General features: G+C 37.4%; 1 protein-coding gene across 3 annotated transcripts in view; it reads right to left on the bottom strand.

Annotated features, from left to right (window-relative positions):
• atp9b (ATPase phospholipid transporting 9B) overlaps window positions 1-19,221 on the bottom strand; it is a 63,088-nt gene that overhangs the window by 8,697 nt on the left and 35,170 nt on the right. For all 3 annotated transcript variants that reach the window (XM_055219929.2, XM_055219930.2, XM_055219931.2), the window contains exons 16-25: window positions 15,940-16,101; window positions 11,698-11,790; window positions 8,645-8,728; window positions 2,559-2,729; window positions 2,348-2,446; window positions 1,258-1,347; window positions 1,038-1,182; window positions 539-603; window positions 289-444; window positions 21-85 (exon numbers count right to left, since the gene is read on the bottom strand). In XM_055219929.2, coding sequence (XP_055075904.1) covers window positions 21-85; window positions 289-444; window positions 539-603; window positions 1,038-1,182; window positions 1,258-1,347; window positions 2,348-2,446; window positions 2,559-2,729; window positions 8,645-8,728; window positions 11,698-11,790; window positions 15,940-16,101 — 1,130 coding nt within the window. The remainder of the gene's footprint in view (window positions 1-20; window positions 86-288; window positions 445-538; window positions 604-1,037; window positions 1,183-1,257; window positions 1,348-2,347; window positions 2,447-2,558; window positions 2,730-8,644; window positions 8,729-11,697; window positions 11,791-15,939; window positions 16,102-19,221) is intronic.

Here is a 19,221-nt window from a genome sequence, read left to right as displayed (position 1 = left end):
TAAACAAAATTTACACTTACCCCACCATGAGAAAGCCTTGATACAGGGGAATAGATGCAAAGTAGAAAATGGAGGAAAACACAGCCTGAAAGAAGAGAGGCAACAAATCAGCATTCAAATCAAGACAACGACACTACAAATCAAGCGCCCGTGTAGCAGATACAAGTGCCGCTCTTATATTTAAGAGCAAACCAATTTGCTATGATGATCCAAGTCACCTTAAAAATCTCAGAGATGTCATGGTGGGGCGGTTCACTCTGAATATGTATTCACATTTGCATGCATTACCTGCATGGTGGAAATGATCATGCCACGGTGCATGACAAACTGGCCGAGAGCCGCCGAGCGTTTGTAGCTGTTGCGGCCGTGTACCATCAGCAGCCTGCCGATGTGCTTGAACTGGGTTATGGAGAAATCTGCGGCCAGAGATGCCTGTTTTCCCTCCTGTGAGAAATTGAAATGCATTAATGTTGAAATGTCCTAGAAGCCTCTTTTACCAGGCCACATTAATTATACTTGGTGATGAAAAATACCTCACCTTTCCTTCAATACCGATACCACAGTCTGCTGCCTGGATCATGCTGACATCATTTCCTCCATCACCTGAATAGAAAGATGATAGCAGGAAAGAAAACATGAGAAGAGAGAGACGCTGTAGAGCCAGTCATTTTACCGCTCTCAAAGATTCATGGGAGCCACGTTTGGTTAGGTGTCTTTAACTACCGTACTATCTACTTACATAAGACATGAAAGCATTTGATACAATGTAGCTAGTGTGTAGTTACATTGTACCTGTGCTAAAAATACGCTCATCTGTTTTAAAGCTTAAAGGCGGGGTGTATGATTTTTGAAAAACTTTTTGAAAAGGGAGTCGAGCCGAGTACCAAAACATACTTGTAGCCAATCAGCAGTAAGGGGCGTGTCTACTAAACGACATCGTTGGTTGTTTATGCGATTTCAAATGTCAACATTGGCTTTCAAAGATCATGCACCCCGCCTTTAACAAACAAGTTCAGAGGAGAACAGATAGAGCTTACCTATGGCACACGTTCTGTTGGCCGTGTGTTGTTGTAGCAATCGAACGATCTGAGCTTTCTGCGTGGGAGAGCAGCGACAGCAAACCACAGCGGGACACTGACACGCCAGCTCCACAAACTCATGCTCGTAGTAACGCAGACACACCTGACACAAACAGAAATGGCGCTTGAAAAAAATCCACCCTGGATGTCAATGTGTCGCCAAAAATTTGCGTTTTACCTCCAGAGAGTCTCCAGAGATGACCAGGGCACAGTCATGTTTCCTCCTGAAGGCGTTCAGCTCCAAATGAGCCTCACCACGATTGGACACCTGGAAAACACCAATACGCTTCGTAAACAGCGTTCACACTCAATCTACTTCAATTTAAAGGATTAGTCCATTTTCTTAAAAGAAAAATCCAGATAATTTACTCACCACCATGTCATCCAAAATGTTGATGTCTTTCTTTGTTCATTCGAGAAGAAATTATGTTTTTTGAGGAAAACATTGCAGGATTTTTTTCCAATTTCAATAGACCCTAACAGAGCCCAACATTTAATACTTAACTCAACACTTAACAGTTTTTTTCAACGGAGCTTCAAAGGACCATAAACAATCCCAAACGAGGCATAAGGGTCTTATCTAGCAAAACGATTGTCATTTTTGACAATAAAAATAACAAATATACACTTTTAAAGCACAACTTCTCGTCTAGATCCGGTCGTGATGCGCCAGCTGACCCCACGCAATACGTCATGACGTCAAGAGGTCACAGAGGACGAACGCGAAACTCCGCCCCAGTGTTTACAAGTGTTGAGAAAGAGGACCGTTCCTACGTTGCTGTATGTCAACTGATACTTATTAATGTCCTTGTGTTAGTTTATTGTTTACAATGGTCCGCAAATGTGCGTTTTATATATGTAACATGTGACCTCCCTATGTCACTACGCATTTACGTTAGGTCGCTCTGGACCGGATCTAGACGAAAATTTGTGGTTTAAAAGTACATATTTTCTATTTTTCTTGTCAAAAATATCAATCGTTTCGCTAGATAAGACCCTTATGCCTCGTTTGGGATCGTTTATAATCCTTTTAAACTCTGTTGAAAAAAACTGTTAAGTGTTGAGTTAAGTATTAAATGTTGGGCTCCATTAAAGTCCATTAAAATTAGAAAAATCCTGCAGTGTTTTCCTCAAAAAACATAGAAAGACATCAACAAAGAAAGACATCAACATTTTGGATGACATGGTGGTGAGTAAATTATCTGGATTTTTCTTTTAAGAAAATGGACTAATCCTTTAATCCAGATCATAAGTGACCCTGTGCCTACCGGTCTGAAAACGTGGATATCTTGATTTCTGGACACTAAATGAGAGCTTTTGGCGATGCAAGTTGCAGTTTCAAGCTTGTCTCCTGTTAACATCCAAATCTGAAATAAAGAAGTTCAGAGTAGAATGTAAAAAAAAACTTTTCAGAGTTATTCTACTCATGTTGGATATCATGTTTATTGTAAACAACTGACAGCAGTTGTGTTCGTGCACCTTGATCCCAGCGTTGCGAAGGAGCTCCAGCGTCGGTCTGACATCAGCCTGCAGTTGATCCTCAACCCCAGTGAGACACAGAAGCTCCATCTCTCTCTCCAGACTCTCCACCACTGCTGCCACCTTCAGAGCACGATCATGAATGCTCAACTTGGCCTGGTTATATCGATTCTGAACACAAAGAGAGAAATCATAATGACCCTGAGTTACACATGACATTTCAAGACGATTTTTTCATTAAGCCCAAGACTAATTAAAGGAGTAGTTCACCAAAATAGGAATATTTTCTCATAATTTAATCACCCTCATGCCATCCCAAATGTATATGACTTTCTTATACAAATTTGTTTTATGACTTTACCGCATCATAAACATCTGGGATGCCATGATAGTAAGTAAATTATGAAAGAATTTTCATATTTTATTGAAATATTACTTTTTATACAGTGAAACTACTGGCTTCAAATTGATAGTTATTTCAATCTTTAAAATAAGAATAAACATTTTGGCACAATAAGCAAAATAAAATGAATTGCAAAGAGAAAGATTACTGCAGAGCAATCTTTTGGGATGGTTTTCTTAACTGCTTCCCCGCCAGCATATAAAAAAGTTGCCAGCCCGCAGCATCATTTTTAATGATTTTCACAAAGTTTATTGTCTTTCAGAAAATTTTATTTTTTTAAACATATAAACATACAATATATCAAATGAAAAATAAAATAAATTGCAAAGTGAAAGATAACTGCAGAGCAATCTTTTGAGATGGTATACTTAACTCTTTCCTTGCCAGCATTTAAACAAGTTGCCAGTCAGCGGCAGCATTTTTATGATTTTCACAAAGTTTATTGTCTTTCAGAAAATATCTTTTTTAAATATATAATTAAATATACAATATATCAAATGAACAAAATGGCAAAGAGAAAAATAACTGCAGAGCAATCTTTTGGGATGGTATCCTTAACTCTTTCCCTGCCAGCATTTTTTTCTTTAAAAAGTTGCCATCCAGCGGCAGCATTTTTATGATTTTCACAAAGTTTATTGTCTTTCAGAAAATGTTCTTTTTTTAAATATATAATTATACAATAAATTAAATAAATAAATTGCAAAAAGAAAGATAACTGCAGAGCAATCTTTTGGGATGGTATCCTTAACTCTTTCCCTGCCAGCATTTTTTTCTTTAAAAAGTTGCCATCCAGCGGCAGCATTTTTATGATTTTCACAAAGTTTATTGTCTTTCAGAATTTTTTTTTTTAAATATAAACATACAATATATCAAATGAAAAAAGTTGCAAAGAAAAAGATAACGGCAGATCAATCTTTTGGGATGGTATCCTTAAAGGAATAGTCTACTCATTTTCAATATTAAAATATGTTATTACCTTAACTAAGAACTGTTGATACATCCCTCTATCATCTGTGTGAGTGCATGTAGCGCTGGAGCGCGCTGCGACGCTTCGATAGCATTTAGCTTAGCCCCATTCATTCAATGGTACCATTTAGAGATAAAGTTAGAAGTGACCAAACACATCAACGTTTTTCCTATTTAAGATGAGTAGTTATACGAGCAAGTTTGGTGGTACAAAATAAAACGTAGCGCTTTTCTAAGCGGATTTAAAAGAGGAACTATATTTTATGGCGTAATAGCACTTTTGGGAGTACTTTGACTCGCCTGAAAAGTCCGCTCCCCTTCTCACTCTCATAATGGAAGAGGGAGGGTGTTACTGCGCCGAGTCGAAGTACTCCCAAAAGTGCTATTACGCCATAAAATATAGTTCCTCTTTTAAATCCGCTTAGAAAAGCGCTACGTTTTATTTTGTACCACCAAACTTGCTCGTTTAACTACTCGTCTTAAATAGGAAAAACGTTGATGTGTTTGGTCACTTCTAACTTTATCTCTAAATGGTACCATTGAATGAATGGGGCTAAGCTAAATGCTATCGAAGCATCGCAGCGCGCTCCAGCGCTTACGTGCACGCACACAGATGATAGAGGGATGTATCAACAGTTCTTAGTTAAGGTAATAACTAGGGCTGTCAAAATTAACGCGTTAATAACGCGTTAACGCAAATTCATTTTAACGCCACTAATTTTATTAACGGAGATTAACGCAACGCGCAATTTCTGTGTGACCCTTGGTCCAGCCCACAGTTGAATGAACAGAGACGCAGACAAATGTGACTCTCTCTAAATGAGTAAAAGGTTTTCATAGAAATAAGAACATTACGCAAATTGTCTACCAAATCCAATGCTCTAAATGCTCGTTGGACATCTGATATGATCTTTATTTATACGTCTGAGAGGTGTAACGTTACCGTCCTCCTGCTTAATCTGATTCGTCTCAATTCATTTTGGTTTCGCTTTTATGCATGACTTATAAAATAGACTGCAGGACTTGCTTGATGTTAAAAGAGTCATTAAGAGAGATAAAGTTCGGTACCTGATTAATGTTAAAGAGTTATTAAGAGCGACAAGACTCAAAAGCGATCCCCTCACGCTGACTGACTGATATCTGAAGCGCGTGCACACAGACGCGCGAGTGCGCGACCCGGATATATAGACATCTACACAAAATTACAGTTTTACAAATATCTGTTTTGATAAGAATTCACGCAGGTAGGCTCTATAATCTGTTATGTTTTAAGTAAATGTTTGGTTAACTGTTGGGTAAAACTATCTGATGTGTAACATTATATTAGATCACTTAGATTTTAAGCAGTCTGTCTCAATGTCAATCAAACAAAAGGAAAAAAAGTTGAACATACATTGATGATGTTTTTGCTTTGTGTGTGCTAAATCTATTAGTTTTACCAGTGATTTTAAGGTATTGATGTGGTAATATAATGTATGGATGTGGAAATGTTTGTGGTAATTTGACTCTTTCAACTTTAAACTAGGGGTGTCCTCGACTAAGGATTTACATATTCGAATCAGAATTGTCGAATCTTTCCATAGTCGACCGATAGTCAAATCATCTATGTGTGTCTGCATGGGTTGGGAGGGGGCCAGACCAGGTACAAATTGGTAACTTTTATTTTCTTTCACAAGCAGCACACATAAACAACTTTCGGTTAAAGTGACCAAAACTGTCTTTCAAGTGATGAACGAAGACAAAACTGACGATGCATTTATATATTTATTTTTTTAAGGTAAAATATATAAGGCAACATTTGTTTATTTATTCCTCATAACATTTTAAAGCCACGATCTACAGAACATCACACAAAAATACATTTTGATAACTAAACCTAAAAAAAATAACAAAGGTGATTCTGCCTTGGAAACCCCAGTGTTTTTATTTAATTTGGAGATATAGCGCGTCAAAGCAGTCATGACCAAAAAAAAACCAACAAATGAGAAATGACAAATAATTTGTGATTGTGATTGTAAATGATAAAAACTAATCTTTATTTACAATTCATTAAACGTTAATTTATAACATGAAAAACACTGAAATTAATGATTTTATAGACACTATGCGTTATTATTTAGCACAGAAATACCTGCTTGCTTTGACTTTGATCATCTCTGTATTCACTTTAGATACAGAAAGACCGGATGATATTATTTATTTCAGGAATCTCTTTGCTATCATTTAAAAGTGAACACCAACCATAATATTAAATCACAAGAAAGACATTCGTGTCAGGCAGAAATAGGTTCGGTGCAGATAGTTTCCGTTTCATAACCGAAATTTTAAAAAACGGCTTACCTGTTTTGTAGTTTAACTTGTGACAAGATAACAAAAATGTATGATAAATACATTTTAAAAACTTATACCCGTCGAAAAACATCCGTTTTTTAATGTTTAGTTTGATAAACTCCTAAATATGAGACGCAGAGCGCTGTAACGAGCACCTAGCCCGTTCGGCTAAATTGCATGCGCAAGCATGGCCAGCACACAATAGCGCAACATTGATACAACGAAAAGCTATCCAAAATTTACAGACTTAAATTAGATCAGAATTTACGTTTATAATAGATACATTTTTTAAATAAAATAAGGTCAGAAGTAATAAAGTGCAGAACAAATATGCAAAATGCCTCAAGTGCACAGAAACAAAACACAAGCCAAATAGTTAAATCAGATAACCCAGAGTGATTTATAAATCACATAAAATAAATTATTAAAAGAATAGAAAAGTATAGCCATAATATAATTGCCAGCTTTGTCTTTTAAATGTAGAAACAAAGAGGCAATGGTTTATTAACGAAGAAACCTCCGTGTAGCCCGGTCACAGGGGATGTTGGATTTATTAACATATATTTATTGAAAGCTGTTACTTCACATATTATTTGCAGCATTATCATTATATGCTGTATATTAATATATTGGTAGAAAGCTGTTATATGTGAAATCAGATAATGTGTGCACCCATATACGGCCAAAATTAAATGATCCTCATTTCATAACACATCTGCGACGATTCGACTGTGAGATTGGTAGTCGAATCAGGCTTCTCCGATGCATCGAATCTTCGACTATTCGGGGTCACCCCTACTTTAAACAGGTGTAGTTCTGTCATATTTTGTTATATTTCAACAAATCATGCATTGTTCTATGTTTTAATAGAGAATGTCAAAATATGAACCACTATTTTTTTTAAATTTGCTAATTCCGACTCAACTTGCCAGCACAGGTCACAAATGATGCAGCAGCAAACAAAAATGGAGAAAGAAAAATCTTCTGAAAGGAAAATTCATATACAAAACAATGGCTGGTGATTCTGTTAAAATGTAAACAGGCTATTGTTAACATACATTTGCATAAAGCATCTATATATGTATATATGATTAGAATATTAAAAACCTAAAAAGTGTTAAATTAGGGTAAATTTAGAATGGATAAAAATGTGCGATTAATTTGCGATTAATCGCAGTTAACTCATGAAATCATGCGATTAATCTAGATTAATTTTTTTAATCTATTGACAGCCCTAGTAATAACATATTTTAATATTGAAAATGAGTATACTATTCCTTTAACTCTTTCCCAGCCAGCCTTTTTAAAAAAAAAACTTGCCAGCCAGCGGCAGGATTTTTTATGATTTTCACAGTTTAATCCCTTTCAGAAAATTATCTTATTTTAATATATAAACATACAATATATCAAATAAAAAAGAAAAGACCCTCCGCTTTTAAATATAAAAAGTTTCATCCTATCTTCATTTGTTCTCTTTTTTATCACCTCTCAAATATGCGGGCGGGGTTCCCACACCTTAGTTAACTTCAAATTCAAGGACTAAATGTGGGGACAAATTTCGAATGAGAGCAAGGTTACCTTGTGTTACCTTTAAAGATACATTGTTACAGTTCCCTTTCGAGGGAACTCGCGCTGCGTCACTGCGGTGACATTTTGGGGGCGCCTCCAAGGGTAAGTGCATCTGAATGTATATATCAAATTCAACCAATGGTGAGGCTTAACGGCAAAGACAGGGTGACGCGGGAGCCAGGAAGTATATCTCTATCTGAAATATTGCCAAAAACGACGTTACAGGGACGCAGAAAGTATGGCATGGGAGACGCAGCGTCTCATTCCCTTCTCCGGGGACAACAGTTACATACGTAACCAGAGACGTTTTCATGTGTCAAACACCACTATGCCAAAAAGTATTTTTCCCCTCTAGATTCACAAACTTTCAAGGATTTCAAAGACCTGTGGGAACCCTAAATATATGGGTAGGTTTCTTCATAAATACAACAAATAGCTGAGATAATTGTATTTTTAAACATGACTTTTGTTAGAGATCAGATTCAGAACTATGATCAAAACATACACAGATATTTTTCTGTTTTTAAATCCCTGGATGCTTAGTGTTTTATAAGTTGGGTAAGAGCACCACCTAGTTTATAATAGTAAAAATATGAATTGCCTTAAAAACTCTTCATTGCAGAGATAACTCAATGGCGGGGAAAGAGTTAATTTGTTTAACACACATTTATAAAAAAAAATTGTATGACAAAACAAGAGTTCAAAAATCAGGGTTCAAAATTTAGACTTTGTGTGAATATGTCAATTTGGATCCAAATATGCAAAAAGTTATATATAGTACTGACTTAATTCAGAAACAAATACAGTATATGTGTACCTCAAAGTCTTGGTACTGCTCTTCACTGAGTGATTTTTTGGCCACCACCAGTGTCCGCAGTCCCTCTCTGGCCATGTTTCCACACTAAACAAAACAATACACATACAGTTGAAAGAAAAAGTATGTGAACCCTTTGGGCTTACTCGGATTTCTTCATAAATTGGTGTAAAAATGTGTTCTGATCTTCATCTAAGTCACAACAATAGAGAAATACAGTCTGCTTAAACTAATACCGCACAAACATTATACGTTTTCATGTTTTTATTGAACACAACATGTAAACATTCATAGTGCAGGGTGGAAAAAGTATGTGAACCTTTGGGTTTAATAACTGGTTGACCCTACTTTGGCAGCAATAACCTCAACCAAACGTTTCCTATAGTTGCAGATCAGACCTGCACAACGGTCAGGAGAAATTTTGGACCATTCCTTTTTACAAAATTGTTTCAGTTCAGCAATATTCTTGGGATGTCTGGTGTGAATCGCTCTCTTAAGGTCATGCCACAGCATCTCAATCGGGTTGATGTCAGGACTCTGACTGGGCCACTCCAGAAGGCGTATTTTCTTCTGTTGAAGCCATTCTGTTGTTGATTTCCTTCTATGCTTTGGGTCGTTGTCCTGTTGCATCGTCCATCCTCTGTTAAGCTTCAGTTGGCGGACAGATGGTCTTAAGTTTTCCGGCAAAATGTCTTGATAAACTTTGGAATTCATTTTTCCATTGATGACAGTAATCCGTCCAGGGCTTGAGGCAGCAAAGCAGCCCCAAACCATGATGCCCTCTACACCATATTTCACAGTTGGGATGAGGTTTTAATGTTGGTGTGCTGTGCCTTTTGTTCTCCACACATAGCATTGTGTGTTCTTTCCAAACAACTCAATTTTGGTTTCATCTGTCCACAGAATGTTTTGCCAGTAGTGCTGTGGAACATCCAGGTGCTCTTTTGCAAACTTCAAACGTGCGGCAATGTTTTTTTTTAGACAGCAGTGGCTTCCTCCGTGGTGTCCTCCCATGAAGTCCATTCTTGTTCAATGTTTTCCTTATTGTAGATTTGTCAACAAAAATGTTAACATGTGCCAGAGATTTCTGTAAATCTTTAGCTGACACTCTAGGATTCTTCTTCACCTCATTGAGCATTCTGCGCTGTGCTCTTGCAGTCATCTTTACAGGGCTACCATGCCTAGGGAGTGTAGCAACAGTGCTGAACTTTCTCCATTTGTAGACAATCTGTCTTACCGCGGACACATGGACATCAAGGCTTTTATATATACTTTTGTAGCCCTTTCCATCTTTATGTAAGTCAACAATTCTTGATCGTAGGTCTTCTGAGAGCTCTTTCGTGCGAGGCATGGTTCACATAAGACAATGCTTCTTCAGAACAGCAAACTCAAAACTGATGTGTGTTTTTTATTGGACAGGGCAGCTTTAATCAACACATTCAATCTCATCACATTGATTGGACCCCAGGTTGGCTGACTCCTGGCTCCAATTAGCTCTTGGAGAAGTCATTAGCCTAAGGTTTCACATACTTTTTCCACCCTGCACTATGAATGTTTACATGTTGTGTTCAATAAAAACATGAAAATGTATAATGTTTGTGCGGTATTAGTTTAAGCAGACTGTGTTTCTCTATTGTTTTGACTTAGATGAAGATCAGAACACATTTTATGACCAATTTATGAAGAAATCCAAGTAAGCTCAAAGGGTTCACATACTTTTTCTTTCAACTGTATCTAGTTCAAGCAGTAAAACAGATACACGGTGTTTTAGTGTGCGTGGTTGTATATTAGACAAAGAACTTAATTAGTATACAGAAAGCATGGAAACAAAGATGTAAATAACATAATTATGTTCACAGGAAACATCAAAACACTTCCACACAAATTATGAAACGCCCATGCAATTACACACAAACACAGAGAAAGGATCAATGGTGCCTGTGGGACTCTTTAACAACGCTATGAAAAGATGTGGGACAGCAGTTTAATTTTAATATGAAAGTCCAACAGCGAAAACTTGACTCTGTGATTACTTATTGACCTTTTCTCATCACGACCAGCCCAATGAGGATTATGACATGATCTTGCTCCCAGTCATACAGTACGCCTTTATTTGGGTCATTCATTAATTAATAAGCCTCATCTCCGGCAACCATTGACTGCATATTGCCAATACAATTATAATCATCAAAGTGAGAAATGCATGTGTGATGATGAGCTGCGTGATTTGTCCTTGATCAGTTAGTACGGATGAAAGCAAAATAGAGAGAATTTGTTTCTACAATGAAATGTGACACGATGTGACACAATAAAAAGTTAAGAAGTTTGATGTTAAATTGGTCTAGATAAAACTGTATTACAAGACGCAAGATCCAACCATCAAGTAGATTGTGATGTGTGACTGTGCGTTGGTGGATAAGACTAGGACTTACTAAAATAACTCCAAAGGTGTTTGTCTGAAAGATGATGGACATATCATGTATCTCGGATTGCTTGAGGGTGAGTAAATCATGGGGTCATTTTGATATTTGGCTGAAGTATTGCTTTAATTATAGCGTGTGTGATTATTGCGTACATGTGGTATAAGTTGTTTTGTATTTTTTCATACATTTAGAAGAAATATTAGTTTAGATTTGTTTGTAAAAATGTCTGTAAACAAATTTCATTCACAAATCTGTGCGTATGTACCGGTATGCTTAGTGAATGACACCCAATGTTTTTAAAATTAAAATCTTACCTCGAGTACTTAATCTGAGATAAAACGGCTCTGCTAATGCAAGTAGAAACTGCAATTGATCATGCTTGCTTGTAGTCGTTCCAACATAATCATATTCACTAATGCATATCCGAAATGGGTCGCACAAATGTTGCCAAAATACAGAGACCAAAATACAAAAAAATGAACTGAATGCGAATACAAATGTAAAACAAACAAAGAGAAATACAAAACAGGAAGGGTCAAAGAAACAGACAATTAGGCTATTCACAAGCTCACCAGCCCACACAAATGATGCCAAATGATGATTATCCATCAACAATGATCTATGCATTCTTACCTCCTCCTCCAGCCAATCATTGTACTGTACAATGCTCGCCATGGCAACATCGGCTCCTTTCATGTAAAACGTGATGTCACCAGTAGCCTCCTCCTGAAAAGACAATCAATTCAATTGAACAAAAAAAGAAAAACAAATATCCAAAACAACATCTAAAATATTAGGGGGTCCAACAGAGGAACAGAAAACAACATCAGCGGTCCACAGACCCCAGCCGGTACAAGCACAAAAGGAGCCAAACAGAGATGATTTGCACTAATGCGTGAGCTCACACACAAACACACGAACAAATATCTGCCACAAATACTAATATGCATGCATTGCATGCACTGTAACAACCAAACAATAAAAACAAACACAACACCCTCGCAAAAACATGTATAGTAGTATACACAGGTCTGAAGCCTAGAATAGCATACTTAAAATATTATATGAGACACATTCAAAACCCAAGCTACAAAAGATATATGCTTGCTTACCACTCACATTTGAGCATTTCTATTCTAGGCAAATGTTTTTTTACCAAATTATTAAGTACAGTAGCAACTACCAAGACAGGTAGCTGAGTGGTAGCTACAAAAACACCTACATGATTTTGCTCTACTCAAAAACTAGTAAAGCACGCTCCTGAGGGGTAGGCTGTTAAAGCCAGGAAATTTTATCATGCTGCCTCCTAAAACATCTAATTTTTGGCAAAATAGCAGTGCAGCAACTTGTTTCTTTAGCAAAGTGGCCAATCCCAGAATGCATTGCAACAAACCCTTTGTAATTTTATTATATCTCATTGATGCTGAAATGAATAGGTAACAGTAGGTTAAAATAACTATTTTACCAAATTCGGTGGCATACAAATCTATCGCTCTAGGTTTTCAGCAACACACTACACTCTTAAAGGCGCAAAAGAGGATGTTTCCGCCGACTGAGAATAATCACTGTTACCTGTCGAGGAGAATTTTTGCGAACTGCGCGTCTGTCTTGACACCTCTCTGTTCCTTCATTGCTCTCCAACGTTGAAATGTTTCTCCAATAATGACTCTGGTTAGATTACGTTATTCTGACGATTTTATCCTCTTCTCAGCGACTAAAAAACTCTTTCTTTTGCATCCTCCTTCGGGTTTCTTCTCTTCCATGGTGCAAATTCGAGGAGGAAAGCGGGAGCGGCGATGAAAACAAACCGAAACTAAAGACGGAGTTTTATGCGCTATGCTATGCGCTCGTGTAAAGTTACTGGAGCGTGCACGTCTCTCACAAGAAACGTAATGGCAGTGATTGACAAGCCAGAGGGCCAATCGTTGACACGATGATTGCGTCAACGATTGGATGATGTTTTTAAGGCCCTATCTTGTGCACAGATGACGTATATTAATATTATGACTTTCAGTGCACCTAATAAATAGTCTTTTATCATTATGTAAAGACAGTTTTAAGTAATATTGCAAAAATGTATAAAACAAACATCCTCTTTTCCACCTTTAAATATTAAGGTGCTTCATGATGACATTGAAGAACCATTTTTGACTGAATAGTTGCATTGAGAACATTTAAAGCTCCACTAGAGCTCTTTTCACAAAGGCATTACGGAAAATACATGGAAAATGCATCTGGGATTTGTCCAGGATCGTTTGATTTTTGGTTCATTCACACTGCCTATGATTTTCCAATTTTTCACACACATACCGTAAAGATAACGTAAAGAAACGTGACGTGTTTAACCTTTTAAGCATCAACCCACCCTATTGAGTTAAATCTACACTCTTGGAGCTTTCAAACAATATAAAGTTTGTCATGATTAGATAAAAATTCATAAACATTGAAGTAAATGTAGGCGTCCTGCTGGTGGGACAGTGACATTTAGCAGAAAATAAATTTTTTGAGGCACACTCTCTTCATAAATGAATCAATTACTCTCCCAACATAATTTATATTATAAAACACTGTTGAAATGTCTGTTCTGGAGGCTTAGACCTTTCCAACGATATATAGTTTGTAGTGATGGATTAAAATTTACATCAACAATATTAATGCAAACTTAGGTGTCCCGTATTTGGGGACGGCGACGCTTAGTCCTGCACTTGGTTGTTTTTTCTTAGTTTTCTTATTACCCGTTATTTATCTCTCCAGAAACCACTTGCGTGCATTTTTGTTTATGATAAGAGTATAAAGGAGCACGTGACGCACCGTTGTCATGTTGGTGAATGATCTTAGCTTCAGAGTGGATTGTGATGAGCTACCTGATATCTGCTGCAGTCCAGTTTGCAGACATTTTTCATCGTAAATGTTAGCATGCATTAAAAAATCTTGTTGCGTTGATACACGTGCATTTTTGTTTATTATAAGCACATATAAGCGTGTGACGCGCTATGCTTTTATGCTGCAGAATAATCTCTGCTTTAACGCGGATAGTGACAAGCTACCTAATCTCGGTCTTAGTCCAGTTTGCCGACATTTCCTGTCATGAATGAAAAATAAATAAATAAATCCTCGTTTTAAAGAGCTGAACCATAACTTCATGTTGCGCACGTCCTCACTACGACATGCCCCTTGTTTCAGCATCTCATTCACGCTGAGGGCTTTCCGGGTATCTTACGGCAATGTTACTCTTTCTGGGAGCGATCCCAGAACATTTACGAGACGTGTTTGCGTTCACACAGCAGCTTTTCTGACAATTTTACGGGTGTTTTCTGGGACCAAAGTGCTGTGGGATAGGGGTGCACCGAAATTTCGATCGCCGAAAATTTTGGCCGAAAATGGCATTATCGGTTTCGGGCGGAAATAAAAAATCCAGCCGAAAATGTCAACCGAAAATGAATGTCAACCGCGCCCCTCCCATCTGTGCGCTAACGCTTGGGTTTCACTCACGGTGATAAGTCGTCACACACCCCTCCCCTTCGTGCTCAAGCAGGTTTCACTCACGGTCCAGCTGTTTGCACGCATCTGCAAAGATTAAGCATGTCTTGATGTGTAAACTTTAGAGAGAGTCGCGCTAATGTGTCTTATACTGTAATCCATTAACATAAATTTGGTGAATAAAGCAACGAAACACAACGTAATGTTTTTTTATGTGGAGCGACTGTTGCACTGTTTGGATTCACCCTCCGTCTCTGTGTGTGTGCGCGTTTAAGTGCCCTCAGTAGTGCACATAAGAGAGAGACGCGTTTAAAAAACAACAACAAGCAAACATAAAATCTTTCTGTTATTGACAGGGCACATATAAACAAAATTATCTCCAAAGTATTCTTTTTCTAATAAAAACATTTGTTTATGTCTTAAGTGTATGTATAGATTACAGTCAGATTAACCTACTTAAGTCTTTGTCATTAATTTTAATCAAACAACCCATGACAAAGAGACAAATAGCTCTAAAAATAATAATATATTTAATTTATTGTGTTATGATTAATTTAATTTGATTTCTGTACCTAATGCTAAATTCAGACCTTATTAAATGTACAACTTTGTTCTTTTTTATAAATGTTTGCAATTTCTTTATTGTTTATTCGATTTTTCCCACCCGCTTTTTGCTGATCCGAAAAATAATTTGATATGTGCCTCAAAAACTGTAATGTGATCCAAACTGTGAGTTTTTTGATCTGTCACACACCCCTATTAAAGTTAGTACACAATGATAGCCATAAATGCAATTGTACTAATAATTGGCATAATAATTTCTTTCGGTGTTTCGGTTTCGTTTTTTCAGCTTTGGTTTCCTTTTTTCGGTTTCGGCCAAGAAATTTCATTTCGGTGCATCCCTACTGTGGGAATGAGGTTTATGTAGGACTGGCTCACGGCTCCTCCGCGTGGTTGAAAAGCGCAATTGTCTGTTATCAGTGTTGTAAATACTGTTGTAGTATAGCCTTGCCGTGGGCAGGAAATTTGGAAACCATGTCAACCAAGCAGGTAAGGTAGCCCGTGGGACTGTAAGTAGCGGGTCTGTGTGCCCCTCCAACCTGCAAACGCAACTTACAGAGTGTGGTTATAGCCGTATGGGGGCTAGTCAGGTTACAGAAGAAGTAAAACTCATCCATTGAAATAATTTTGGACATTATTTTAAGGTCGAAAAACGACAAAGTGTTGCTTTAACATCCAACAAACCTTTCTGTTTTCACAAAGGTTCTTCATAGTAAAAAAAAGGTTCTTTAGATCATAAAAAGATATAAAAGAAATGGTTCTTCTATGGGATCGCTGTGATGAACCTTTTAAGCTTCTTTATTTTTTAAACAGATTTGTAATATTGAAACGTACCCTGACGATGATACCCATGCGCTTGCTCTCAGAGGTAAACGGGAAGATCTGGAGGATGAAGTACGTCAGGATTTGTCCAGCTGGGGTCTTCAGCTGGAGGGATGTCAGGTCTCTGTTGACTAGAGTCAAGCCAATGCTTTCTGTCCAGCGCACCAGCGCCACCTACACAACATATAAAAGAAGTAATGAACTACAACAATCTTATAAAAACTAATAAAGTCCTAATAAAGTGCATACCCGCATCCATAACTTTTTTTACTGTCATTGTACACTTAATCTTTGCCCCAAATTGTTACGCTGATAATACAATTCGTGAACTGTACGTATTTATCTCAAGACTTAAAATTCGTAACCGTCCCTACAAATTGTCTTTGATTTTTCCTTCGAGTCTTCTAATTACATCGGCTTTCTCTCTTACCGGCACGCAAAATCATATCTTGAACTTTTGTGTCCATGACATTTCCATGTGATGTGACTAGTTAGTCCCTTTCTTTATCAACCTGACAGTGCTAACTGATGCCCTTAAGGGCACACATACACAAACGTGTAACTCAGGCAGTGGGAAAGTGCCTTTAGGAGTGCATTTAATATACTTCATCAATCATTTCAATAGTACACGAAGAAAAGCTGTAATCATAAACCAAGCTGCCTGAACCACACCATGTGACATACGACCACATGAGGACGTGGCTGTTATTTAATAAAGAGACCAGATGTGACAGGAAATATGAAAATATAATACAAAGTTACACAGTAATGATGGTTTATCGGAGAGAGGAGATTTGTTTTGTAATGCTACAAAAGTTCAAAACGTAAAATTTGATATTAAAAGTTACAATTTCAATTTTGCGACTTAAATTTTTAAAACACTGCACCCACTCCTTAAAACTGAACGTGTCTTGTACGAGTTACCAGCCTCTTCAAAGACAACTTGAGTTTAATGACCTAGAGGTTAGAGGTCAGCGCTATATTTTCCTTAGGAGAAACCAGAGGTCAACAACCCTCCGAAAACTGTCATCTCATCTGAATAACCCAAAACCACTAATAAAACCATCAGTGAACTTCTATTACCCCCCATAAATAAAACTTCATTATCGAACATAAAAAACGCTCTTGCTCGCAAGCCTATCCGATCATTACAGGTCATGATAAACCTCTGACCCTTGACACCATTGGGTCAAAGGTCACAAATGAGTTAAAGCGAATGCGCGGAAAGGCATCTGGTTATTTAATCCTTGAACTCGGGAATATCGGCGGTGTACGTCCGTCATATTAACGGGAGAAAAGGCTGGAGGTCTTTGAGCGAGCAGACGCAGACACGGGCCCTGATGAGAGTGACACGCACAGAAGGACTAGTGTTAACCGCTAGTCTCTCCGAGAAAATTAAATATTGATCAATCCCAGAGTGAAGACGTTGGAGAGATAAGACCTGGGCATTAAGGAAAATAAATAAGTAGACACATCAACGGAGAAGAGAGGACAGGCAATTCCACTAAAGAGGGAGATGGACAGATTTCGTTTTCCTTTTATCACTCTCAAAAGATATCTACGTTTACAGAAGGTTCAGAAAAAAAAATGCTTTGTCTGTTCAGCTGGAAAAATAGTACCGGGATGTATATAACAGCAGCACATCTTCTTAAAAACAATCAATGCTTTGAAAACGGTTAGCCCTCATTAATTATGCAATGGCTTGACACTGCAGGCAAACAAAAAATATTGTACATAATAACTACCTAAGAGAGAGACCCAAAAATTATAATTCTAGGGATTTTAGCTTCATGTCGATCTGAACCTACTGTATATGATTTCTTTACGTATGTAGAAAACAAAAGAGATGTTACACAAGATGCGAGTAAATGGCACCCAATTCAAAATTAAGCACTATAATAAATACTTAAAGGTGCAGTGTGTAATTTTTATAAGGATCTCTTGACAGAAATGCAAAATAATATACAAAACGATATTATCAGGGGTGTATAAAGACCTTTCATAATGAACCGTTATGTGTTTATTACCTTAGAACGAGACGTTTTTATCTACCTACACAGAGGGTCCCCTTACATGGAAGTCGCCATTTTGTGCCACAATTTTTTTTACTAAGTTGTCTCCGACGATGACATGTTTGTCCTGTGGCAGCTACCGTAGCTTCTTTACGTGTTTCAAAAGCGAGGGGTGAGCAGTGGACTAAACCGTTGGTTGCAATTCGCAACCATACCACTAGATGCTGCTAAAATTTACACACTGCACCTTTAAAGGAAAACACCACCGTATTTCAATATTTTACTATGTTCTTACCTCAACTGAGATTAATTAATACATACTTATCTTTTTTCAATGCGTGCACTTTTAATCTTTGTACAGCATGAATGTGTTAGCATTTAGCCTAGCCCCATTCATTCCTTAGGATCCAAACAAAAGTTTTATTTTGTGCCACCATACTTACTCGTGTAACTACGCATGTAACAGTCTTTAAAAAGGGAAAACATGGAAGTGTTTGGTGGCTTATTAATTTATCCCTGTTTGGATCCCAAGGAATGAATGGGGCTAGCCTAAATGTTAACACATTCACAAAGCGCTGTACAAAGATTAAGTGCACGCATTAAAAAAAGATAGGTATTTATTGATTAATCTAAGTTGAGGTGAGAACGTAGTAAAATATTGTAAAACTGTGGTGTTTTCCTTTAAATTTCGCTCTGTTTCTCAGACCAAGCTATTGTACGATTGCAGGACAACAGGAATATAGCTATTTACGACAAGTATGGCCTGCTTTTATAGTACATTTTGGAGTCCCTGGTCACCATATACTTACAGTACAGAAAAGAGTCAAGCCACAAACAACTCTTCAGTCCTCTCTATACGATAACATATCACTCCATCTATCTGAAGAGCACTGCCACCGTGAGATACGTTTACCCTCAATGCCGTTTCTGGTATTTATTTAGCGCTTTCCTTACCAACAACTCATTCAAAATATTGTTTCTCTACAACGGATCTATAAATATCTACGATCTCTCAACACAAATGATGACCGAGTCCGTCCTGGAGTGTGACCTACCCCTGCACCCTTTGCCTCTGATATTTATTGAGCCCTCTCAGATTTCTCTACTAACACAGAGTCTATATTACCATCCAATAAGGCAGTAAATTCAAGGCTAAAGTGGGGGAGTCATAAATACTAAAGCAGCGATATATAGGATTACACCTTCAGAGGAACGAGGAGGATAGAGTCAATGCAATCAGATTTCGAAATAATAAAATAAATAGAAGCAAAAGCTCGCCCTT

The sequence above is a fragment of the Misgurnus anguillicaudatus genome, chromosome 20 (genome assembly GCF_027580225.2).
Source record: "Misgurnus anguillicaudatus chromosome 20, ASM2758022v2, whole genome shotgun sequence".
Classification (NCBI taxonomy): domain Eukaryota; kingdom Metazoa; phylum Chordata; class Actinopteri; order Cypriniformes; family Cobitidae; genus Misgurnus; species Misgurnus anguillicaudatus.
Note: the sequence above shows the minus strand (reverse complement) of the source record. Positions and strands in the feature narration are given on the sequence as shown.